This window comes from Chenopodium quinoa, unplaced genomic scaffold, assembly GCF_001683475.1.
Source record: "Chenopodium quinoa cultivar QQ74 unplaced genomic scaffold, ASM168347v1, whole genome shotgun sequence".
Taxonomy (NCBI): domain Eukaryota; kingdom Viridiplantae; phylum Streptophyta; class Magnoliopsida; order Caryophyllales; family Amaranthaceae; genus Chenopodium; species Chenopodium quinoa.
Window position 1 is genome coordinate 6,098,609 of NW_018742484.1, and position 27,623 is coordinate 6,126,231.

The 27,623-nt window shown below is 34.1% G+C and overlaps 2 protein-coding genes across 2 annotated transcripts; both read right to left on the reverse strand.

Moving 5' to 3' along the window:
• Positions 1 to 6,736: 6,736 nt before the first annotated feature.
• LOC110719283 (E3 ubiquitin-protein ligase RHA1B-like) lies at positions 6,737 to 8,252 on the reverse strand. Its single transcript, XM_021898171.1, has one exon. It carries the CDS (start codon positions 7,749 to 7,751, stop codon positions 7,248 to 7,250), a length of 504 nt encoding a protein of 167 aa, XP_021753863.1. The 5' UTR covers positions 7,752 to 8,252; the 3' UTR covers positions 6,737 to 7,247.
• An 18,039-nt stretch (positions 8,253 to 26,291) lies between these two features.
• Positions 26,292 to 27,119, reverse strand: LOC110719212. Its single transcript, XM_021898114.1, has one exon. It carries the CDS (start codon positions 27,117 to 27,119, stop codon positions 26,292 to 26,294), a length of 828 nt encoding a protein of 275 aa, XP_021753806.1.
• Positions 27,120 to 27,623: the final 504 nt, after the last annotated feature.

Genomic DNA, 27,623 nt, shown 5'->3' on the forward strand with positions numbered 1-27,623 from the left:
ATACAATTTATCATTGGGAATAAATAAGGTTCTTTTTGTAAAAAAAAAGGTTCATTAAACAAGTACTCTCTCCGTCCCCGAATGATAGTCACTATTTCCATTTTTGGACACCCAAAATGTTAGTCACATTTCACATTTTTTGTTCCCATACAATAACACAAAATTATTTATATGCCCTCAATTTTTTTGGCTTTATTATCTGTGATACCCAAAATACCCTTATAATTGTATTTGTACTTGTGCCATAATGAATGAATTGTCTCCCTTGATTTTTGGTGTTCTGAATACTTTTGAAACGGTGCTTTCTCTCTCTTAATTTCTCTCTCTTATTTTCTCTCTCTTCATTTCTTTGGTTTTCTGGGTTCTTCCATTGAAGAACGACTCATTTCTTCATTATCTCTCTTAAAATCGAGCAACTTGGGGTTCAAAAGCGCCGGAAAAATTGTTGATTTTTTCTGTACGTGTTCGAACGAATCAAAGCCCTCATCTAATTTTGTGAATCCGCCCTTTTTAAAGGTGATAGGTATCGTTTTTTTTTTTCGATTTCCTGTATATTTTTTTTTTTCAATTTTCTGGTCTGAGTAATTTGATTATATGGGGTATTTCTTGATTCTTTATGATGTTTTACTGAAATAATTACAATTTTCGGATTATTTTTGCCGATGTTTACTTCTTTGCCATGGATCTTGATTTCGTTCAATGTTATGGAGTATGATTTGGATTTAAAATATGTTCCCCTAAATCTTGAATATATATTGTGAATATTTATGTTTGCGATTTTATATATTTTCCCTAGTAAGGTTATCTGTTCAATTTTGTGAATTAGGGTTTCACTGTTCACTTGAATTAGGGTTTCACTGTTCACATGATTTAGGGGTCAATGTTCAATTGCATGTATATTTATTTATTCAGTTGCATGTACACTTCACTATTCAATATATGAGAGCTATGATTTGGGAAACAATGTTAGAGGTTTAGTTATGTATTGTTGACATTGTTATAACATGAGTCCTTTTGTTTGAATGCTTCATGGTTGAAACAGGAACAAAGGACCCATTGTTATGCATCTTGAGTGATTGTATACTCATGTTGGTTTGATGTGTGGGTGTCTTTAGTACTTGTGTACTCATATAATGATATTGGTTTGATGTGTGGCTGTCTTGAGTACTTGTATGCTCATATAATGATATTGGTTTGATGTGTGGCTGTCTTGAGTACTTGTATACTCATATAATGATATTGGTTTGATGTGTGGTTGTCTTGAGTGATTGTACACTCATTTAAACATGTTGGGACAATGTATACTCATTTACACTTGCTTTTTTGATGGTTGGCTGTCTTAATTGGTTACATGTTGATTAAGTCATGATTGAGTGAGTCCCCTGGTTGCTTTTCAGGTTGCCTGTGACCATGAGTCAGTCCCCTGGTTCAAATGAATCACACTCTCATCACACTCACAGATATGAAATGTATAGAAAGCAGAAGGCAAGCAGATAAGAGGTTGATAAACCATCTAATTCTCCAGCCAAACCACCAAAATCTCCAGCTAAACTCCCATCTACCTCTAATGTGAAAGCTCCTGCCAACTCTCCTGTCAAACCCCGTGTTCCCATTCCTTTGGACCAACAAACTAGTTCACTTATTGACAGGATATTAGCTGATTCCAGATCACACTACACATATGAGTCCTACCAATGCACTGACCGTGACTGTGAATTAGGCAGTGGCTGTGATGGGAAGCACAGTTACAGCAATGAGACTTTGAGAATTAGATTTGGAATTGTCCCAACAGGAATGCCTCCTGCAGACTCTGACTATTGGCCTCATAATTGGTACAGAAGGCAATGCAGGAAGAAGGGTAAATTTAGAAGATGAGGATTATCTTGTTGGTTTTGTTTTGGTTTTTTTGTTGTTGATGATGATGATGATCTTTGGTAGTCTTGTTGATATGCTCTTTTGGATTGGGTTTTAATTTTGTTGCCTATTATCATGATATGTTGGTTAAATATGCCTTGTTGGTTGCCTAAAATTGTACTTGTATACTCATGTTGGGTTGATGTTTGACATTTTTTGATTAATTGTATACTCATGTTGGGTTGATGTGTGGCTGTTTTGAGTACTTGTATACTCATGTTGGGTTGATGTGTGGCTGTTTTGAGTACTTGTATACTGATGTTGGTTTGATGTGTTGCTGTGTTGAGTATATGCCTAGGATGAGGTCTGTGATGATATTTTATTTGGGCATTTAGAAGGCATATAGGATCTTGTTCATGTCATTTAGACCACAAGGTACCATCTTCCTCAAGGAATCTATAAAGCATGATATGAGTTTTATTTGGCTGCTCAATTTGCCTATTATGATAAAAACTTTAAAATCTGAGACCTTTTGTCATAACATGTCCTTACACTTAGTGTTTTATTACCAATGGGATATATGTTTAGATGTTCAAATTATTGACCACTTCACAATTATCCCATTAGGTAATAAGACATTATGTGAGTGATCCTAATTTGATAAGGTCAATGATGAATGATGGGAGTATGATGTTAGGAGGCATTTTGTTTTTGCCATATAACATGTATTGTGTTTTGGTGACTTGTTTGGTTAGATGAGATTGCTTGTGTGTCCTTTGTGTGAGCTTGTAATCCACAATATAAGTCTTCAATGAATATGCACTAAATGCCCTGAGAACAGATTGAAATGATTGGCTGCCTGTTGAATGGATCCATATTTCAGGTTTCCATTTGTTGACCTTGTTAATAGCCATATCAAAATGTCTAACTTGGCCCCACTACTGAGCCTCCTCCTTGTTGGCTGATGATGAGCTTCAGAGTTTTCTGGGTTGATTGGTGTTTGCTGATTGTTGATGTTGCTTACTGTGTCTTGGTGATCTGATGTTGCTTGCTGATTGTTGTTGTTAGCTGCTGTCTCTATATGGTTGCTTGCTGGTTCAGATGCATCTGTTGCATCAGGGGAAGGAGTTTGGTTTAAATCAAACCCAATGTTGTCATGGTTATTTTCTGAGTCAATCCCATCATCGTAGACAAAGTTGAGATTATACTGAAACATTTCAGCATCATTAGCAGCAGCATCTTCATCCATGTCATCATTCAAATTGAAGTCTGAAGCCATTTGGAGTTGGAGGCAATGATGTGATTTGGGTGTCTTTGAATGTGTTTATTTTTTTTTAAAGTGTCAATTTTCTGTTCTTGAATTGTTCTCTGTAAAATTCCCTCTCAAATGATTTGAAAATTTGAGAAGGAGTGGTTTTTATAAGGATTTTAGTTTTAACATTAGTCATGAATCCGTGTACTTTCATTCTATTGGATGATGTAATTTTTCAGCTAATTTGATTGGTTAAAAATCAATCACATGGATTACAAATGCATTGCTTTATTTTCATTGGTTGTGTAATAAAGACAAAAAAAACCCAAAGGTTTCTCTTTGTAATCCGCCCCTTTTTAATGACAACAACTTTCTCTCTCTACCTTTTGTTTTGCAAATGATTGGGTTTTAGTTTCCAAGTACTTCATTTATTTCTCCTTAATTCCCGTGATTTTCACCCAAAAGTGACTATCATTCGGGGACGGAGGGAGTATTAAACAATGGGACGTATTAGTCACAGTGAGTCTACGTAATGAGGACATACAGGTTTCAATCTGGGAATTGTCAAGTTTCAACTTTTAAAGACGTAGCCTTAAGACAGAGATAACTACTTTTATTAACTCGGTAATTTACTAGATTACACACTTTTAATAGACATTTACTTGGTAGAACACTAAATTATACATGTACACTTTTAATAGACAATTACAAAAGTATTCGGTGAATATGTGTTGCATTCTATTAAGTGCAAGTGTGAGTATTATCCCACATTTAAAATTAAAAAAAGCTTTTTGTTTATAACCAAGCAAGCTAATCCTTCCATTAGCAATTGATTTTAGGATATAGAACCTCACTTTGGGCTCTGGTTATATGTTATTGATCGAATTCGTGGTCATTGATGTAAAATGAACTTTATGGAATTCTATCCGTTGCCTAGCTAGATTCATATAAATTTAAAAGAGAGAAATCTGCTCCATCAATCAATTTGTAGATAGCATTTAATAAATTGAATTACATGTACACCAATTAAACCTAACAGTTTATTTAACTACACACATCTAAAGTCCATCTTTAGGCAGGCAACATAGGTGCCTAACACCTTTCTACAAACATCATCACTTATTTTTTAGTAAAACAATCTGCCTCAAATTACCAACCTTTAGCTGATAGCAATGTAGCATATGAAATCATGAAGTTACGTTTTGGTTTATATGTAAACCCTTATTATTAGAGATCCGATTAGTTTGTACGTCTAATTACATCCGCTAATTAGTTTTGTATTTTGCTTCAAAAATAAAATTAATTTTGTATTTTATTAGGGTGTTAAATTAATTTCGTAAAGCAAAATCGTACCCTAAATCCAAATTAAATCTAGCTGGAATGTAGAGCGTTTACCCCTTATCCATTTTGTGACTTCGATATCATATCCCTGGCCTTAATCCAAAAGTTTGGGTTATATGGGCTTATTAATTATTTGGTTTACTTGGCTCAAATAATTTTTTTTTTCTCTTTTCTTTTTTCTTTCTTGAAACGAGGCTCAAATAACTAATTACAAGTACGGAATAATAATATTAACTGATATTATCTGTTAAATTATTTATTTATTTATCTATTTGTTGATAAGTTGTTATTATCCGAGTATAAAAAAGCAAAAGCCTAAAGCACAAGTTCATGTACATTAAATGAGCTTTATTATTTATTTCAAAAAAAAAAAATGAGCTTTATTATCCAACAAGAAGCTCGTAGACAAAATACCAAGGCAAATCTACTTTAATTCCATTTAACCACAAAGTACCTCCATTGTGTACTCCCTCTTTTGCCAAAAAATCAGCATGCAATGATTTTTGGGCTCCCTATTTTTTTGTTGGAAAGTCATCTTTGGATCACAGAAAGAGTGTTGTTTTATTTGCTCCATTGAAGCCGAAACTCCCACGGACATGACTTCTTTCTTCATCATGCAACCGTGCTAGCTAGCTATTACGTTTTAGACTTCTACTTGACAATCACATTATTGGTTGTTTTATTTAGTTTTTAGCTGATAGAGTATAAAACATATATTTTTGGGCTTCAACCATACACAGTATGGGCCCTCCTTATACCCAACTCGAAATATTCCACTTGAAAATGAGGGGTGGATGAGATTTGAACCTGTGATTTTTGTGTCATGTTGGTTCTGATATCATATTAACGGACCAACTTAACCAAAGGCTAATTAAGCTGATGGTTGAAGTCCAGAAATATGTTTTATACTCTATTATTAGCACTATACATTTATGAACATGTTTAAAATTCACTCCTTTCGTCATTAAAAAAACAACGTACCAATAAAACTTAAAAATGAGGATCATGAAGTGGAGGGATGGTTTGTCCCTCCATTTCCCCAGGAGTGACCTAGATTCGATCCTCACGCCACCCCTCCTGTACAACCACTAACGCCTTACAAAAAAAACTCCTATTCAACTTCTTATACATTTTGGACAAACCACAAGAACACGACGAAAACCAAAAGCTAACTAAAAATAATTATACTAAAAAGCAATTGTCAAACAACCTCATAATCCTAAAAGCTTACTTTGTGGTTTATTAATTTTGTCGACTATTTATCTGCCTGTCGTTATCTAAATCATGTATTACATGTAACAAGATTCTAGAAGAGCTATTTGTAGTCCCAGGCATAACTCTGTGAAAGAGTCTCGTGGCTCTTCTACATCCTCATCCTCCCCTTACAAATTTAGTCCATTCTCATAAATTATTGGACGTGACTAAACGCATAACAATGTACGTAGCCAATGCTCATTATGATGTACAGCCGTACTGATAAAGGCTACAATAAATACAGATATCAACTGATTTTAAATTTTTGATATCAAATCTTAAATAGTGTTTGAGATCTTGGGAAAATCCACTGAGTTGTCCCATATCGAAGATTGTTATGGTAAAAACTAGAAGTAAATAAACACACATTGACGACATTGTGAATAAACTTGATACCTTGTTACGTATTTTGAGCAAGAGTCTTATGACACTATGTATTTTATATTTTTATTTGTTTAATGGGTTATGTAACGATCTGTTGCACAAGAGCCTCGTGGCATGATGTATTTTGTTTGTTTAGTGGATTGTGGCATCATTGATATACTCCGTTTAAGGATGACACTTTCGTTCTTTAGAATTGTAAGTTGTTCTAAAAGTCTCTTTCTCATTAATGGGAACATGCATATGACCCAAACTCATAACGATTGAGGAATTTCATAAACTGCATTCAGGAGCTTTTGCAAACAAAACTAACTGTAACTCTATAACAACTTGTAAGGCCATAACATGTAAAAGCACTTCCTTTATCTTAAAAGTTTTTCTTATTAAACAGTGACTATTTGTCTCACAATAAAAAGTAAAAACTTGGATTATAAAGCTACAACATACGAGTATAAAAAAAATACTTTATTTTTCTCTAAGGCTTTGTTTGGTTGATATGAGAATTTATTTACCATATAAAATTGCATTTTATGGGAAGTTATTTCCCTAATGAAATTCCTAGGAATTTCTTAAATTTGTTTAGTTGGCAATATGAAAATTTAGAAATCCCATGAATTTTGATTGACCTAGGAGGGGCTAGGTAATTTACTTCCCTTGTTTTGTGGAAAGTTTAAATTCCCATAAATTTCCAATTTCCTCATTTTTGCTTTTTTGTGTCAACTAAACAAGTCCTTAATTTATCAAATCTCGTAAACTTTCACTTCCCCCGTTTTATGTTGTTATACAAACAAGGCCTAAAAATTCTCTTTTTTTAACAATGATCAATGTCTCATAGTAAAAGAACGCGAGTAAAAAAAAAAGTACTCGTAAAAAAGAATCGAACAGGAAGAACCGGTAGAAACGAAAGTAGTACAATATCTATATTTAATGCTTCAATTCCCAATCCTTAATGCAGGAATCTAACACTATGGTCATATGGTGATATACTATCAATGATACCCTATAATTAACTAATCATACCCTACAATTACCAAAATTGAATGTTCTTAGCCTTAATTAACAGATAAGAACTCTGATTACTATATACAGTTGTACAATTATAAGTTCATTTCATATTCATACACCTAAAAGAAAAATCTAAGAAAATAAAAAGTAAACCAAAAATCTATAAGAAATTATTAATTACAGAAAACTCCCCACCAAATTCAGGAATAGCAGAAACAGAAGCAGCACAAAGCTTTTCATGAAAAACCTCCATCAACTCATCTGGCACAAAGGGTGTCCTACAAAGAGGACACGTAATCTGATCATGATCCATCCAACGGTCCACACACACTCTATGAAATATATGCCCGCAATTTGTCAGCCGTCGGATCTCCTCGTGATCTCGAAAATCATACAAACAAACCGCGCATTGCTCGGGCTCGTTTGACCCGGGTGAACATGAACGTACGACGTCGTTGAACTTCATCACGGGTAGCATTTCTTGGATAATGGTGGCAGTTGCGGGCTTGGATTCGGGCCCGGGTTCGGGACAGAAGATCTCGGGTTCGAGAAAATGGGAGAGACCCGAGAATCTTGAGAGATTGAGGATGAAAGGTTTAAGGAGATTGAAGAGAGAAAGGGAATTGATGAGGAATTGTTGGGCATACCCGGTTGGGAAGCCCATCGGGCTTTGATTTAAACGGGTCGGGTTTGAGTGTTGATGGCTTGGAAGTTTGAATGGTAAGTGGTGTGAGGAATGTTGGAGTAAACTAGTAGAGGTGTTTTGAGAGTTGGTATGTAAAATATGAATAAGTTGGAGATGTTGGTCTATTTATAAAGAGGGAGGAATTAAGTAGAAAAATATTGGGTCATTGCTAAAATAAAAAAAAATTAAAAAATAAGTTTCATTAAAATTTTGCATTTTTGGTTTTGACCAGCGAGTAGTTTTTGTTTCGAGAGTGACATAAATGGTAAATGATTAAACGTAAATGAATTGGTGAGGAATATGACGTTGATTAGTAAGGAAGTTGGCATTAATTTGTGAGAAAGATGATGTTGAAGGAGGTTTTACCAGACGGAACATTTCAATTTTGAAGTTAAATTTGGATTAAAAAATGATTAGAATAATTTGATGTTTTTAATAAAAAATAGTCATCTGTGTTATATGGAATTGTTTGAACACTTTTCATTTTCATCTATTTCAGAATAGTTGTGATACATTTTAAGAATGCTCCTATCAATTACAGTGCATTTGTTATCTCTTGCGCCTTATAAAAACTATATATTATGAGACAGAAGAGCATCTTTTATATGCTACTAGGTAAGAGCGTAAAATGAACTCATCTGTCAAACTGGAGCCTCTCACGAATTTAACCCGATAAAGTTTGGGGGCTATGCACTTTAAGAGTAAGAGGGGAAATGTGGCCGAGATTGTGGGCTAAGCACTTTTAAGAGTAAGGGGGGAAGGATAAAGTGCTCCGAGTAAATGGGGATTGAACCTCCAATCTCAAGGCTCCAACGGATTACACTAAGCTTTACTTGGTATTTTTATGTGCATATGTTGTATCAAAATAATATAGTGTATTCCATTCATTTTTAAATAATTGACACATTTAAACTTGACACACATGTCATTACACTTGTAAGTTTGACCATAGATCAAATATGTATGATTAAGTATTTTTTTTTAAAAAGAAAAAATATTGATATTATGAAATTTTATATTAATACCTACTCTCTCTTTCCCTACTTTTTTTACTCATTCCAAATAATTGAGTAAAACACTAAAATCTTGTACAGTAAATACTCATTAATTCATAAGAGATAATATAGTCAAGTAGAGTCTTGCTGGATTTTTCTCATTGTATATTTTATTAATATCAAGTTTTTATAATTTTTACACATAAAAAATGAAGTTATATAAGTTCTAAGATGCGCGATGAAAACCGTAAAAAGTCAGATGGGACAAAAAAATAGGAACAGAGGGAGTTTTTAATGATATTTCATAATAAAACTTGTTTTTATATGTTACTAAAAAACGTCGGTCAAAATTAATATGTGAATAGTAAAAAAGACAAATATGTCAACAATTTAGAAACGAATAGAGTAATAAAAAAAAATGTACACTTATGTTTTAAAGTTATATATAAACCTATTCACGCTCTTAGCTTTACCCCAAGCAACAATATCAAATGGACTCCTCTAATTCGCAACAATGTAGTCGTGCAAAAATAAACAAGTAGTTGTAATTTTTTATAATTGTATTCAAATGAAACCAATAAAAAACAATGTTTCAATTGTTTTTTTGACTTTCTTTACAAACAAGGTGTTCGGTGAGGAAAAGGGAGAAAAGGCAAAGTATTGAGAATTAGTCTTACCTCTAAATAAAAAAATATATGTATATACTTGCATGTTTTAAAATTAGTAATACCGTTAATAGACGTAGCTATAAAATTTCAAAGTAATACCATTTAAAATATTTATTAAATATTTACATGTAACCCTAACGGCCCTAAGGGTTGTGCTGGCTTGTGTAGAGTATAGTTGTTTATTGTGAAAGACAAAATAGAACATTACCAATTAATTATCTTGGATTATCATATTTAATAGAAACAGTACAGAGTACCATAAATAGTTGGTAAATTTTTCTCCAAACAATCTTGTCAAATAAATAAATAAAAATCCTTAATTAAAACTAAATTGTGGTGAATAATTAATCAAATTATATATGTAAGACTAAGCAATAACGTGGAGAAATGTAGTGCAGTGAATAGGGTAACTATACCTTATAATTTCTTCATTAAGAGCTACGAGTGTATTAAATGCGCGAGATCAGTTGTTACTTGGTACATACTTGCATTATTATTGTGTAAAATTGAAGGTCCAAATATAAAATGGGACCCCAACCCATTATGTTCGTGTAATTTGGACCGTTTGCTGCCCCTACTAATTCGCTTCCATGCTTTTTTTTTTTTTTTTTCAAGTCCCTTGTTATTTTTTTCAAAAAAAAAAAAAAAAAAAGTCCCTTATTATTTTCTTGTATCCTGAATTTATTTCTACCTAAAAAATCAATTTCGATAAATTTGCATTTAAATTGTCTAAACTAATAGTTCAATGTATTTTATCACAGAAACAAATTTTTCGAAGGATGATAAATCAATGGATTTGGAGGACCCTTAGATTGAATAGTCACAAAACTTACAAGTTACAACGTTAGATGTCATAATTTGCAGCCTCCGCCGTGTTTTCACGTACATTGTGTACCCAGTTTTTTTTTTTTTTTTTTTTTTTTGGCTTATTTATTCAGTTTTAGCTTTTTTTTTTTGGAGAATTCATATAGAGCAAAATTGATAAAATGGCATGGCAAAAAAAAAAAAAAAACAAACAAACAAACAACTGAACTACAATGAGTCTATTTGGATACATGCAAGGCGAAGTCATAGACTCTATCAAAGGTGATACACTGATACTTGGCTCGCCATTTTATTTTTATTTTTCTCTTTTACAGCAAATACTAGTTTTGACCAACTGACCCGTATGAATGTGTAATGCATGACCACTATTTTGTTTTAAAAATGACTTTTACATTTTTGCTCATCATATAACTTAGAGATTACATGCTTCATTGTCTTTTATTTATAATAAAACATCAACGTTTGAAGATTTATAAGATATAATGTTGGGAACTTTAATATACTTTATATGTGTCAATTCGTGTATGAAATTTATTTTAGATAAAGCGGCGTGAAATGTATTTGAGGTAAAGGGGCATATAATTGGATGAAAATTAGATGTAATTAAAAGAAGGAATTTCAATTGAAGATACATAAAGTTGGAAGAAAATACAAATTTGGGAAGAAAAGTAAAGCGAAAATTCAATTAATGAGACATGAAATTGGGGAAAAAAAATAGATTTAGCAGAATAAAGAAAAAACAAGAGAAGCCCAAAAAATAAGAATAGGTTTCCAAGAAGGGAAATGTGGTAGTTTAGATTTTTTGTAAATTTTCTTGTAATTAAAAAAATTCCTTTGAATCATTTTAATTGTTTATTTAGTCATGTTTGTCTATGAATGAATTAAAGCATCAAGTTCTTCAATTATCAATAGAGAATAATTATAAAATTGGTGGATGATCAACTAGATTTGTTGGTTTAAAGTCTTATGGAATGGTATTCAAGACCTCGGATTAAATCCCGAAATTATATTTCAAATATACTCGTAAAATCACAAAATGAAGTTAAAATAGGTTATGCAAATAGTGTCCTAAGTGATTACTCTAACTAGTGTCTGTTTTGAATAAAAAACAATATGGTCAAGACTTTAACCTTTTAGTAGTGGGATGGAAATGAGTTGGGTCTAATCTGAGAATTGGGACCGAGAATACCTACACCAGAGAGCACGTTAATTGACCTCAGGATATGTTTGAGGAAACCTTTTTGATGCCTAAGTCAGCACGTGTAGCTAAATGCTAGAGAGAATTTTCAATGCTAGTGCAAGTATAGAGATAGCATGGGTCATATATGGATCGGATCCATTAGGACAATAGGACAAGGGTCCAAATCCGTTTTTCTACCCTGAGTCTGGATCCGTCGGATCTAGAAAATGGATATCCAAATCCAACAGGTCCATCGGATCCAGATCCAAAACATATCATGTACGTTTTTCCTAATTTTTTAGGACACATATAATTGTAACACCCTAGAAATTTCTTTCCTTTAAAATACCTGTTTCACCCTTTTAAAACACAAGATAGGAAATTCTTAGGCATTACCGCCACCGTGATAACGACTAAGACATTTATCAAAGACACACAGCGGAAGACTCTTTTCAAAACCTTTCAAAACAAAGTCAAAGTCCAACAGTTCAACCAAACAAAAGTAAAGTCAAACAAGGTCAAACCTACAATTTGGAACCATTGTAGGCCCTTTTCAAAACCAAAGGTACTTAAAACTAACGCGTGAGTATCATCAATCAATATTAATAATCCAACAATAAATAATAATAATAATAATAATGCATATTCAAAATAAAATTAGAATAAGATTCGCTCTTCACTCAAACCCCAACATGAATATGCCGCTTCACCTGAAAAAAAATCCTTAAAATGTCCCTACTACTCACAATAAGAAATGGGTCGTCGTAGGGCCAAGATAAAGACAAAGCCAAATACACACAAAACACAACAATTAGCAATGCTGAGTGCATAAGCGTAAAAGGAAACACACTAACATGTTAGCATCCTAACAATAACAATAAAGCTTACCTTTCCTCAGAGTTCAACCTACAAACAATAGATACATGGACTCATTACATTAATTATTTTGATTACGCATCGAACGGATTTCCCACCAAATCCTTGCCCTAAAGAATTGGGGTAAACTACTCCGAGAGCTAACCGAGTAGGCAAAATAGTCACACGAAAATGACGGACGTAAAATACAGCGTCCTGTACTCCTAGTAGAAGTTATGGTTAAATATAAAACCCCACAACTCCCCCCATATGTTCATACTCGAGATATGTACGTTCCAAGAGTTTTGGTGCGTAATCTCTTTCACTTTACGTTGTTTACATATTTTAGACTTGGTTATGAATCTCAATCCACAACACAATCAAACATCATAAATCATTCAAATAATCAACATTCCAATTCAGTTCTTTAATATTTAGTGATCACATATAATTCAATGTTGAACCCTTTTCTTAAAACTACCTTGGTGTTGAAACACCTTAAGCGCATAAAGCACTGCAAATCCTATCCCTCGGTGTTTTGAACACCTTAAGTGCACTTAGGCCCCGTATTTCATTTTATTCATGTGTACTAAGACACTTGATAGCTCAATTCCCATGCGTATAACATCAATGAAAATCATATGAACCATAATAAAATTCCCTTTTTATATTCCAAACCAAATTAAACATTTAGTTTAATCAAATAAACCTTTAAGCATGCTAATAATTAAAGTATGGTTCAATAACAATATTCCATCGTCACCAATTCCAATAAATAATTCATTCCAACCAATCATGCTTCACAACTAATTCACCAATTTTAATTCAATTCAATACACCAATCCAATTCCTAGCATGATACTAACTTGGAATCAACTTAAATAAATCCTAGCATGATTCTACACGCTTAATAAATTTCGAGTACGCGTACGTACCTCGAATAAGCTCTTAAAGTAGCCGAATACAATAGAACACTTCTCGAAACTAGTCTCCGACATAGAGGGACAATAAAACTACATTAATTACCCTTGTATACACAATTTCCAGCAACTTAAACTCACTTTAAACAACTTATAATAATCTGAAAATTATTTTAAAACTCCTAATTACCCTCTTTATTAATGGGTAATTAAACCCTTTCATCAAAATCACAATTCTATTACTTTAAATAAAATTCCAGCAATATTACTTGATTAAAACCCCTTAAAACTTTATTAAAACATAATTTTATGCCCAATTAATCAATAATATCATTAGATATACAAAAGCCCCAAATCAATTTGTATAACAACCCTAAAAATCATATCTTTAATACATTAAAAACCCTAACTTTAAACACCATGAAATCTGAAAATTAAATCCAAGTGTAATAATCCGAAATTATAGTTTTTTTAACCATCAAAATATAAATTTTGATACTAATTAAACAAGTTTCAATAATAAAAATCCAAAACCCATACTGTTTTGGGTAAAAATATTCAGGCCCACGTGGCCTAATTAGATGGTGACACGTGTCACCCTCAGAGAGGTTCGAAATGAATCAATCCTCTGCTGACACGTGGCATCCCAAGTCAAAAAGAAGAAAATGGCCTTCCTGGCCCAATCCATGAATCGGCTTACCAATCTTTGGGGTCCATAACCTAGAAACTGGGGGCTGATTTCCAGACCCTATAAATAGGGAGATATTCCCATTAAATGGGGGGATCCAAAAATATTCACCAACAAGAGCAATATTAATTGCAGATATATATTCTCTCTCGGAATCCGAGAAGACTCTTTACTTTTTCGCAACCTTAACTTCGTTCGTACACATACTAACTTGATCGTCGGAGGCGAAACTCCATCCTACCGGAGTCTCCGTTGTTTTGCAGGTACAGACGTTCGGCATCCAGTCTTGGAATTGTAACTCTCTTGAGGGACTCCGAAAACCCCGAAACACATACGAATATACATAATTATACAAATTAAAGAGATAAAACCAAAAGAGCAGAGAGTTGAGAAAGGGGTGCTGATGATGATGGTGGTGAGGGGCGGCGGCTGAACATAGGTGGCGCGCCGATTTCTGGTGGGTGGAAGAGCAGCGTGAAAGGATTGGTGTCCTTCGAACAAGTGTATTATTCCGATAGAGGGTTCGAAATTAATTAGAAAGTTAATTATTTAGTGAGGTTAAGTGATCGGAATGCCTAACTGGAGGCCGCTTCCGATCAGTAATATTAATGAATAATTAATATTACAGATTAATCTTGACTGAACCCTTCGGGTCACACCAAATCGTGTAACCGAACCGAAGCGACGAATTAATCCGAAGGATTAAATGAGTCAATAGAGTTTTTATGAACAAAGACGTCGGACTTCAAGCTTAGAGCGTCGAAACCGAGCGTCGTAAGTCGAGTCGAATTTAGGAAACGACGAGAAGGAAAAATCGGCCAAACAATAAGTCACAACGTATAGCCCTAGTCTCGGAATGGCCGAGCCATTTGAGGGCTAGGGAAATATGGCTAGCAAAGGCTGCCAGCATGCGAGGCATGGCCGCAAGCCCAGCCGTAGCATGCGCGTGCTGGCTTGGGTAGCTGCGGCATGCCGAGCTAGCTAGCAGTTAGCATTGCATGCTAGTATGGCGCAGCAGGCCAGCATCGCTGGCGCGCGAGGCGTGCTAGCATGCTAGCAGCACCAGCCCCGCACCATCACAAGCAAGGCCAACAGCAAATGCTCGTTGGGCCTTGCGTGAGGAATCAACAGCAGCAGCACGCAAGCTAGGCTTTTAGTATGAGCGCCCAACAGCACCCGGCAGCCCGCAATGATGTGATGCATGCTGGTGCAGGCTTCCACCACATGCAACCAGCTGGCAGGCTTAGCCAAGGGGCCAGGCCGCCAGCGAGGCAGCCTTAGCGCCCGAGGCAGGCCACGCGAGCTGGCGCGCTGCGATTGGCCAAGAGTGAGGGAGTTGTTTTGTGGGTTTGCTTGGGAAGTAAGGGGAAGGTGGTCCTCCCCTTGTGGTCCTCACTTAACCCCTTGCTCTCCTCATGCCATTTGTCGTTTGGTGATTCATTTGGCTTTTTAATTTAATTTTAGAATTAAATTAGATTCTATTTTTCCTTTTTACCAACTATCCCACATTGAAAGATGATGAGATTTCAAGAGCACTATTCCCTATAAATACCAATCATTTGGCATTGGGAATGAGCACTTGAATTGGTGAACTTTATGGGATCTCCAAAGAGAGAAAACCTTTGTTCTAATAACTCTAACTTGTTTTTGGTCTAGCCCCGACTAAGCTTTGGGGTAGGGACCGATGCGGTTCGGTAGCGAGGGTGTGAGCCGTTGGAGGTTCTTGCACTTGTGGAACTTGAAGTTTTCAAGTCCGAGCTCAACGGTTGAGCGAAGCACGCTACAAGGGTGAGCATTATTTCTCTCTCTTCTCTCTCTTCTCTTATGTTTATGTTTATTTTGCATGCTTTTATTTATGTTATAATTATTATGCATGTGATCCGGTTATCGTGTTTTGTTTATGCGCGGTGTCGGACACCGCAAAACCCAACACAGCGGCAGGAGTAGCCACGCATGAACAAAGCATCGTGAGAGATGGTCTCACGTGGGAAATAAAGGAGAAAGAGAAAAAGAAGAGAAGGAAAAGAGGAGAGGGGAAGGCGGTGGCCGGCTGGGGTCGCCGGCAGGTGGCCGACCTGTAACACCCCAATAATTCTCTCTTAAAAACCTGTAAATACCTTTAACAATTTGCAAGAGAATTACTGACGTGCTACCACCACGTGTTCAAACGTTAAGGCTAGTTGAAAATTTAGCAGCGGAAAAACTAACTCAGTTATAAATAAGTTTCAAAATCAATAATCAAAACCAAATTTAGTCCTACAAGTTGGAACCATTAAAGCCCTTATTCAAAACCCAATAAAAGTAGTAAATAAATCAAACCAGAGGTAAAATAAATCCAAACTTACAAAATGGAATAAACTGTGGAAATATCCAACATTCCACTCAAAATCCCACCACCTTGATATAAGTTCTGATTATGTAAAAACATGTGATTAATCTGCTCCCCAATATTACAAGTGTAAAAATTGGATCATTACAGGGTCATTGAAGGGCGAAGGCCATGACCAAGAAAGAGACACACAAAAGCACGCAATCAGCAACGCTGAGTACATACAAGCTACGAAATATAACAAAGAATCCCTAGCATGTTACTAAAAACCAATTAGCACACGCAATTTAATTATTGACCCAAACACATGCCTCAACTGTTAACATTACTAAGACTTCACTAATTACTAACGATAATTCATTTCATTTCATTCATTGATTGGATTAAGCAATAGACAAGGTTGTCTCCCCATGCTCCGTTTCGGAACATCAATAAAAGAAAAACCCCATGTCTCCTTTCGGAAACATCAATAAACATCCAATGGCAGACGGGCGCGACTCCGTGACCATAGCTAATATGAGATCTCATCTAACTCCTTATAGTTTTAAAAAATATTTTAAAACAAGAGACTCGTAGATCAGATGGCCTCTAAAAAGTACACGGCTAATACCCCATGTACCCCAACCCCTATTTGTCATTACTCTAGATGTGCACAAATCCGGAGTTTTATTGCTCATCCTTCTTGCACTTTACATGATTTACCAGTTTAAACTTGATGATGACTCTGATGCAAAATGATACAACCAATTATACATCAATCATTCAAGCAATTCAAATTTCCAATTCAATTCTTGATTTATTAGTGACAAACAATATTTATTATTAAATCCCTTAACTACCTCGGTGTATAAACACTTAGGTGCATAAGGCACCTTAAATCATCAACCTCGTCTTATAAGACTTTAATTCTCCCTTTACTCATTTCATTTCAATAATCATGAACGAGTAATAAATAATTCATTCCCACAACTAGAAATAGGCTTATTTCCGAGGGAATGCTTCCGACGGAATTTGATTCCCTCGTAAAATTCAAAATTTCCGAGGGAAATTGACTTTGTAGGAATAATCCGTCGGAAAAATGCCTTACCGACGGAATTTTCCCTCGAAACATTTCCGACGGATTTTAGATCCCTCGGAATTTGTCGGTTACGACGGAATATTCCCTCGGAGAGCGTTCCGATGGAAATTATTCCCTCAGAAATTACATGTTCCGACGGAAAAATCCGTCGGAACCTGTGATTTCCGAGGGATTAATTTCCGTCAGAAACTAAGGAAAATTAAAAAAACACACAACATTTCTAAATTTGTACAGAACAGAGAAGAAAAAAAAACGAGAGGAAGAGAGAGAAGGCGTTTCACAGGAAGAGGAAGAGAGAGAAAGGGAGAAGGAGAAAGAAGAAGAGAGAGAAAGGGGCACGCCAGAAATAGGAAGAGAGAGGAAGAGGAAGAGAGAGAAAGGGAGAAGAAGGAAGAGGAATAGAGAGAAAGGGGCACGCCCCCCAGCAGCCGCCGCCACCACCATGCCCCCCCTCCGCTGCTGCACCGCCGCCTGTAAGTGTCTTTCAATTTTTGTTTTTATTTTTTTTTTATTTTTTCCTGAAAACCCTAACCACCACCTTTCACCTAGGGTGTACGGGAGTTTTCACCTAGGGCATAACTCGCCGGCAGGTCTGCAACCACCACGCCCAGCCGCCGCCGCCGCCAGCAGGTAGTTTCCGTTTGCTTTCTCTGTTTATTTTATTTTATTTTTTTTTTGTTTTTTTTAAGTTAAGTACACATATGTTATTATTATTTTTTATACAAAATGCAAGCATAAAATTAAAAGCTTAAATCATAAATGTAGTTTATGCTTTTGTTTGGTGTTAATTTTTTGTTTGAAATTTGAATATTTGTAGGTTTTGTGTATTGAATTGTTTATTTGGCAATTACAAACTCAGATCTACAGGTTAGAAATTATTTTAAAGCTAAATTTATAAATTTAGTTTATACTTGGCATGTTAAATCCTAATGGTGTGTAGATATATGGTAGTTTATTATTGTTTTTAGTTATTGTATTTACAATTTGTTATATTTATATTTCAATTTGTTGAAATATTTGAAATGAATGTGTTTGTGTTATAATATGTTAGATTAGTTTAGTTAATTTAAGTATAGTTTTTAATTACGGTATAGTTTAGGGTAATATGTTAGTTTAGTTTAGTTGTATTATAATAGGTTAGTTTAGTTTGGTTTAGTTTAATATAATAATGTATGTTGGTTTAGTTTAGTTTAGCTTAATATGATGTATGTTAGCTTACTTTATTTAATATAATGTTGTTTAGTTTTGTTTAATTTATTATAATGTAGGTTGGTTTGGTTTAGTTTAATATGATGTATGTTACATTACTTTAGTTTAATATAATGTAGCTTAGTTTAGTTTAATTTATATAATGTATCTTATTTTGGTTTAATATAATGATATTTTAGTGTAGTTTGGTTTTGTTTGATTGGTTTATTTGAATATTATGATATTATGATATGTTAGTTTTCTTTAGATAAATTATGATATATTTGTTAGTTTAATGTAATGTAAGTTAGTTTATATATATATATATATATATATATATATATATAATAATAATAATAATAATAATAAATCATTTGCATAATCATATGCCTAGATACCCATTCAAGGCATACACATTAGGAGTATGCCTTGAATAGTCCCCGGTTGGGACTGTCCTTGTACGCTTATTCTCACTTAGGTGGTGAATGTAAGCTTTGTTTTTTATTCTAGGGAAAATCCTGCCTTTTCATGCATTTCTCTACCGTGTTCTCTAGGTACATATGTAGGTGTGTTTAATCGCCTACATCGTGTACTTGGAAAAATGTAGGGAAATGCTGGCGGATTTTCCATAGAATTGAAAACCTGGGTTACATTCACTAGTGAGAAAAAACGTACAAGGATGGGTTAGGTTGGAGTGATAAGGACCCTTTGGAAGCATTTCAAATCTCATTTGCATTTCCATAACGCTTTGGTGGATAATGACTGCGAAATACGGTTTATGACTAATGTGATTGTACATATGCATGAGCTGTGTAGAAGTTGTAATCATGAAACGAAGAGAACGTAGCTGGATGTATGAAAGGACGATTGGGCAAAGTATTAATCCAGAGTTCGTGGAAGGGGTTGATGAATTCATTCAGTACATCACAGATCATCCAGAGAATAGTAACCCGAATGAAGTTAGGTGTCCATGTGTTAAATGTAAGAATAAACGCCTTTGGGATGCGGATACGGTTAAAATACATCTGTATCGCAAGGGTTTCATACCAAACTACTATGTGTGGATGTGTCAGGGGGAAGGGTATCCGGAACGACGACCCAATGAATATCGTGACATGGTTTTCGATGCTTTTGGTCATAGTGAAGATCAGGGGTACTCAAATCGGGCTAGTGTTTCATCAGAGGAGGAGCCTAATGCAACTGCTAAGCATTTTCTGGATTTGTAGAAGGCTTCTGAAAGGCCATTATACGAAGGGATTTCTTTGTCTGTGTTAGAGATGGCCGCTAGAATCACTAGTCTAAAATGTGAGTATAATTTGCCTCACAAATGTGTTGATGGGTTTGCTTCTTTGCTAAGTGAGGCAATTCCGAACAACAACCATATGGCCGACACTTTCTACGAGGTGAAGAAGATTGTGAAGGGGTTGGAACTGTCCCATCAAAAGATTCATGCATGCCCGAAAGGGTGTATGTTGTTTTGGAAGGATGATGCTCAGTTGTCTGCATGCAGGGTGTGTGACAGCGACCGATACAAGCAGACTTCCAAAGGTAGCCTAGTGCCTTTGAATGTTCTATTTTATTTCCCGATCACACCCAGGTTGCAAAGACTCTAAGCTCATCTTGCAAGTTAATGCATAAATAATACTTACAAGATAAATTAATACGCATTTCTCATACATGAAACAAAACTAATCATCACATTAATCACCAATCAAACTTACTACCATACAATTCCAACCAATCCACAAGTTTCCTAACATGATTCTAAATCTTCCAAGTCCTTAAACATGCTCCTAAAGTCAAGGTTTTCGTATCCTTGTACGTACCTTGAGTAAACGAGTTGGTTGGCCTCTTTAGGAACTAGAAATCGCCTTCTACAAAGTCCTCTCCTAAACCAAACAATAATAATTCAATTAATACCCAAGCAATATAATTTACAGCAATACTAACTTACTTTAAAACCTTCAAAATTCAATCAAACAACACTTTAAAACCTTCCCTTTTACTAGAATTAAAAGCTTATATATAGCTCTTTAAGTTTCCTACATAAAAACCTTAAAATACATACCTATTCATGAAATTACAGCTAGTTTAGAGCTTTATAAAAATCTGAACCATTTTTATCCTTCCGTTCCATAATACTTAACACAGTTACCATTTTTATCTGTCCCAAAATACTTGACATGTTACTAAATATGAAATGAGACCAGTAATAATTAAATATTTTTTTATACTTTCTTTGGGACCACAAACTCCAAAACCCAATTATATCCTATATTTTCTCTCTCCTCACTAGTCCCACTTTTTATTTTCTTACAATATAAAAATACAAAAGGGAATCACTTATATAATAAACAAATGTTTTAAATGAACCCACTTAAAGTTTTCTTAAATTACTTGTGCACCCCAACGTCCCAAGTATTATGGAACGAAGGGAGTAAATGCTAAGTATTTATGAATACCTTGTGCTAACTTGGCTTATTTGCGATTTATATCATGAAGTAGTGGACCCAAGGCAGCATATGGGCTGAGCTTGGGCATTTGGACCCTTTTTGTGTTGGACTTGAGGCATGTAGAGCTTCAAAGGTTAATTGGGCCCATTTAATGAGAGGCCAAAATTGAAGCCATCTTGGTATCCAAATAGTGTCAATAAACATGAAACGGATGAAGCTTTTGGTTGCCGAGCTAATTTGCAAAACTCATGCCTGGAATATGTGCAAAGATTGATTTCGTGAAACATATTTGTATGTTAAATCACTTAAATACTTAAATCAGTTAATACTTAATTGTATACTTGTACTAGCCAAGGTCATTATATTTCTACCATATATTCATGCTAAATAAAAATACAAGTACTCGTATAGTCGTATTACAATATTACATAAACATCATCCTCGAATATCAATTGTGTTCAATGAAACAGCCATCGATATCTTTAAGCAACGAAGGTTAGACAACTGACCTCTTTGACTTACTGTTTTTGAAGACTTTGTCACACTTGTATAATATAATGTCTTCATCATTAAATTGGTTCTTATATATTTTAATCTAAGGAGGTTGTTTTTCACAAAACAATCTTAATTATTATGGAGTATCAATCAACTGACAATAATTATTAGTAACAAGTTCCGCTAAAGCAGTAACAACTAAGAAGTTCTTGATAAAGTATAAAATATATTTCTGGGCCTCAACCATCAGCTTAAGTTTTTGGTTGAGTTGATCCTTTAACATTGTATCAGAGTCACCGTGACACAAAGGTCACGGGTTCAAATCTCATCCATCCCCACTTTCAAAGTGAAATATTTCGTGCAGATAATGCAGAGGGCACGTGCTACATCCACATTTCAAGCCTAAAGGGCTCTCATGTGAGGGGGCGTGATAGAGTATAAAACATAATCCTAGGCTCCTAGCTCAGGAATATGTTTTATACTCTATCGTCAAAATGGGATACTTGAAAAAAAAAAAAAAACAGAGGGAGCACTTAGTAAAACATACAAGTATACTGTAGTAGATCTTATTGGATGCATCTTGAAAAAAAAAAGGCCAGCACATAACTTTGGCCAATGATATCTAATTGAAGACAAATGAAACACTTTCTCCGGGTTTTTTTTTTTAGTTGCATTACTTTTGTTTTCACTCTCTTAGACATTTTTTAGGGTAGAGAGAGATATAGAGAAAAAATAAATGGGGTCCATGTGGTAGGAGAGAGATAATGAGAATTTATTACTCCCTCTGTCTCAAATTACTCGCAACGTTTTGACTTTTAATTTTGCACTATTCACACATCTCATTTTGACCATCTTTTCTAGCTATTATATAAAAGCCAATGTAATCATGTAAGATGTTGTTGGGTCTCTTTTAATGTATAGTTTCTTAATATAAACTTTTTATAACTTTTATAAATATATAATAAAATATAGGACAGTCAAACATGTGTATCGGCAAATGTGTCCAGTCAAATTGTTGCAAGTAATTTGGAACAGAGGGAGTAGTTAAAAAGAAAAGTGATACAACTAATTTAAAACTTTTTTTTTAGAAAAGTGATGCGACTAAAAAAACGGAAGAAGTGAGAATTATGCACAGTGTCCTTAGAACACTGAGTACAAATGTTAAACATTAGCCATATAGGTGTGGTGGAATACTGGTGTCTAAACTATTACGAAGTATGATAGACTGGGCTGTGACCGATAAAAGGCCAGGCCCAACTCCCACACGACCAGATCGTCTGCTGTCACCTTACATGTCATGTTGCCAAAACATATGCTAATTGTAGCAAATATAAAATTAAACATGAAACATGAAATATAAACAGAGATAAGGCAGTCCATTATTATAATTGTTGATGAAAGCGATTTGTCACTTTTACCTGCAGCTGTGTTGGATCAAAAGTATGAAAGTTGGACAAATTATTTTGTTGGTTGATATGATCATTTCTCAAATTATTCCCATCAAATTAAGCTTGGCCACTTTGACAGTTTGACTAGATTAAATTAAAAACCTTCTTAAAAGTGCTTAGTTGATTTTTATTACAGCATTTCAACATCAAATTACAAACATGATATTTCAAAAATGGTACGGTATGTAATACGGAGTAATATGTTTTCTAAACCAACTGCTGACACATCTAATTCAACGGTCTAAGTCAAGTTATTGAAATGGTGTTTGTTTGAGAGGAGTTTGGACTATAAGAAGGGATTTAAACAGTCGAAATTTTTAAATGATGTGTTTGGATGAGAGAAGTTTGGACTAAAGAAGGGATTCAAATAGTCGAAATTAACAATCTGGAAAAGAAAAGAATATATATATATATATACTCCCTCTATCCCATAGTATAGTTCCTGTTTTCCTATTTTTGAATAGTATGTAAAGACCATAATACCCTTACTTTTTTAACTTTATTCATTGTATTTCCTAAATTACCCTTGAATTTTGCACATGCCATATACTTGTTTTCACTTTTTCTCTCTAACTTTTGTCTATAATTATACCTTTCACTATTATTAATGTACTTCATCCACTTTCTCTTTTTATTTTCTAAATACCGTGAAAAAACACAAACAAAAACTATATTATGGGACGGAGGGAGTATATATATACTACCTCCATTTTTTATTGTTAGTTTTTGTTCTACTCACTTACCAATCATTGGGTCAAACAAAAAAATCCTTGATCATCTATTGCTACATACTAATGTACTCCGTATTAATCTAAAATTCTCATTTGCTATGCTAGAATTGTTTCATTATGTAATTTTCAAATATCAAATTTTCATAATTTACTTTAGTAAGCAATTAAAAATATAGTTGGTCAAACATACGAGTTAAAGACCGCAGAAAATGCACATGAATAGAACAAAAAAGAATAGAGGAAGTAGTTATGAATGTACAGAGTAGGATCCTAAATTTGGTCGACTTTACTACACTTTATCATATGTTTTTTATATTTTTATAGTCATTTTACACAATATTTAGTTAACATCTAGCAACTAATCGCTAATTTTCAAAAGACTTCTAGGCCAAAATACATTTCATATCAATGATATAAAGTGGTACGATCCAAATAATTTGTACAATTGTTTATACTCCACTATCTAGTAATGGAATAAGTAATAATTTATGATCCCATGTGTATAAATTCAGGAATTCCGATTCATGTAACACAAGGTGACAACTGCCAATGCCATCAAACAAAATCATAAGTTTTCAGCAAATTATGTCTTTTGGCTCCGACCATACTATATTTTTATATTTTGGCTTGTGACCCACCAAAGATTTATTGATAATTATTAATTAGGGTACCATTTTGCTTGATAATTCAGTATGCTTAATTCTTGAGGTCGTAATTTTCACTCTTGATCATGATCATTTAAGAGGAAAGAATACGTGGAAAAAACTTATGGAGTAGATATGCTTTATTATTTGCTTGTTTCAAAAAGCCAAGGCATCAAAAGCTGTTAATTTGCAAAGATAAGTTTACTTGACTAATTAAAGTCTAAACTCCCTTTTTTTTTTCTTTTTTTTTTTTGACATTTTCCAACTAATGTTTTTGTTTGAATTTAATAAAGAAAACAACAATAAAATAATAAATCTAAGATTGTGTTCTTTCTATTAAGATGGATTAACTATATTTAACTATAGTTTAGCTAAATAATTATAATTAAAAATTTAAAATACTACATACATTATACATCTAAATATCTAATGTTGACTTGTGCTTATTTCGTACTGTATGATCAAGTCTTATATGGGTTGGACGGTTGGTAGAAGGTTGAAGTATTTGAGACAAGACTGCAACCTTAATTAGCTTCCTAATATATATGCAAGTGGTAAATTTCAATACTACTCCGTGTTACAAGATTCTATAAAGGATTTCGATGTGTGATGTAGTTCATTATAGTGTGTGACTAAATAATAATCACGTAATGTATGACTAAATGATCACGTCAATGCGTATATAATTTGCAAGCTAATATACTGTATGTGAGCACAACAACACACAACACACTTTCTTGCAAAAGATTTTGACATCTTATCATCAAGTAATTTCTTTAATATATTGTAATTAGAAAGTTTGAAAATTTACACAATTTACATACACTCATTTAACTGTCTTTGTAATATAAAATCCTTATCTTCGTTTCAATATATACTATAAAAATATAATCTATCCTAATCAGAGATATTATCAATGTTTTAAGAAGTGCATTGGTAATTAATTAAGCTTGAAACTCGCGACGTTGTAATTAAAAAAAAAAAAAAAAACGAAGTATTTATTTGAAATCTATAAGAGGCTTGCGGGAAGATAGTTTACTTTGCCTTGGCTTCTCTATGAGGGCAATTTGAGCTCATATGGATTAGAGATTTGAGAGAGTGCACATAGCCACTTATATATTGACATGCATGCCCATGCATGGTTATTGAGTGTGTGACAAATAAATATGATGGTGTCTTGTCGTCTGCCCTTAAGAGCATGTTTAATGGAGGGGATTCATGAATCCCCTTAATTCTTCTCTCTCCTTCTCTCCTTTTGACACATCATTTCTCTTTCTTCCACATCATTTTCCACTATCTCCATCCTCTTCCTCTTCCTCTTTCTTTATTTTTTCCCACAACAAAGGGGATTCATGAATCCCCTTCCTTTCTATTTATTAACCAACTTCTATTTTAGATATTTGTAAATTTTAATATAATTAGATTAATGACAATTTTAATATATTACAAAAATGTACAATTAATGATAATTTAAAATGCATAATTAGTAAATTGAACGGTTGCCATCCATATAAAATAGTTAAAATGGAACATTGCAATACATTATGTAAAAAGACAATTCATGAAATTCGGAAACATAAAAATACATTAAAAGCCGATAATTGAAAAACGAGAAACTAAATCATAAATACGTTTTATTTTTAAGGTGAGTTGACGAAAGTGCTCCCAAACCTAACCCATATATGTTCCAGCAAATCATTCTTCAAAGATGTATTAATTTGTTTGTCACGAAGATTATCTCGTGTAGCCATCAATGTAGCTAAATTTTGATCTTTATAACGCCCAGGGGTAACGGTGAAAGTTGTTGCTGTTCTCCTTGATGATCCTGCTAGGTTCTCAGGTTGTTCGGTGGAAAATTCCGTTGGATCCCAATAATTCATGTAATTATCGCGTTCATCTTCTACAATCATATTGTGCATGATAATACACGCCATCACGATTTTCCATAGCATTTCGACACTCCATGCCAAAGTCGGATGTCTAATTATTGCAAATCGAGCTTGTAGCACACCAAAAGCACGCTCAACATCTTTTCAAAATACTCTCTTGTTTGATTGTAAACAACTTCTGTTTAGGGGTTTGTGGGGAGGTAATAGCGGAAATAAATGTTGCCCATTTTGGATAAATCCCATCTGTGAGATAATATCCTTGGTTATAGGTATTTCCATTCACAGTGAAATTAACTTGTGGAGCTCGACCATTTAAAATATCGTCAAAGACGGGAGAACGCTGAAGAACGTTTATATCGTTGCATGTCCCTGGCGTGCCAAAAAAGGCATGCCAAATCCATAAATCCCAAGAAACAACAGCTTCTAAGATCACCGTCGCCCTTTTAGATCTTCCTTGATACATTCCTTTCCATCCAGCTGGACAATTTTTCCACTCCCAATGCATACAATCGATGCTCCCCATCATGCCAGGAAAACCCCTTTCTTCCCCTTGTTTAAGGAGACGAACAAGATCTTCCGCGTTTGGCTTCCGCAGGTATTCTGTTGAGAATTCACGAATCACTCCATCAACATAGTGTATAAGACATTCTCTTGCCGTACTTGCCCCAAGTTTTAGATACTCATCAATTTGATCAGCTGGGCAACCATATGCTAACATTCTCATTGCTGCAGTGCATTTTTGAATTCCAGAAGCACCTAGTCGCATTGTGGCATCTGGATGTTGTTGAAAAAATCTATCAGTTGCACTCAACGTATTCACTATCTTCATGAATAGAGGTTTTCGCATACGAAACCTACGTCGAAACTTTTCATCGCCGTATAATGGATGGTCACTAAAATAGTCTGTAACTAACCGATCATGTGCTCCTTCACGATCTCTTGGAACGATCCACCTTGACATTTTTTCACGTCGTGAACCACGAACTTCTTGTTCTTCTACATCGGTGTTAATAACATACGTAATAATGCAAGAGAATATTTTGGTAACACATTTCAAAATTTGAATTTTGAGATGTATGTCAGAAGCTTAGATTTTTGCATGACAATAATCTATAGCTTTGCAGAGATATGTATATCTTTACAGAAAAGTTGACATATGAAGTAGATATATCAATGCATGAAGTGACTACACACTGAATTTTGTTTTTTGTTTTTTACCACTCCTAATAATAATAATTACAGTCATAATAATAGTAATTATAATAGTAACTATTACAATATGATTAAACATATATTAAAAACATTAAAAAATAAAAACTAATACATTAAAAAAATTAAAATAAATTCAGAAATAAATAAAACATTAAAAAAAACTAATACATTAAGAACATGAAATAAATAAAACATTAAAATAACATAAGAAGAACAACTTCATAAGAACCTATTACTAAATTCCTCTCTAAGC

What these genes read in the sequence shown, in the direction of transcription:
- LOC110719212 (XM_021898114.1), bottom strand. Translation starts at nt 27,119, where the DNA reads ATGTCAAGGTGGATCGTTCCAAGAGATCGTGAAGGAGCACATGATCGG.
- LOC110719283 (XM_021898171.1), bottom strand. Translation starts at nt 7,751, where the DNA reads ATGGGCTTCCCAACCGGGTATGCCCAACAATTCCTCATCAATTCCCTT.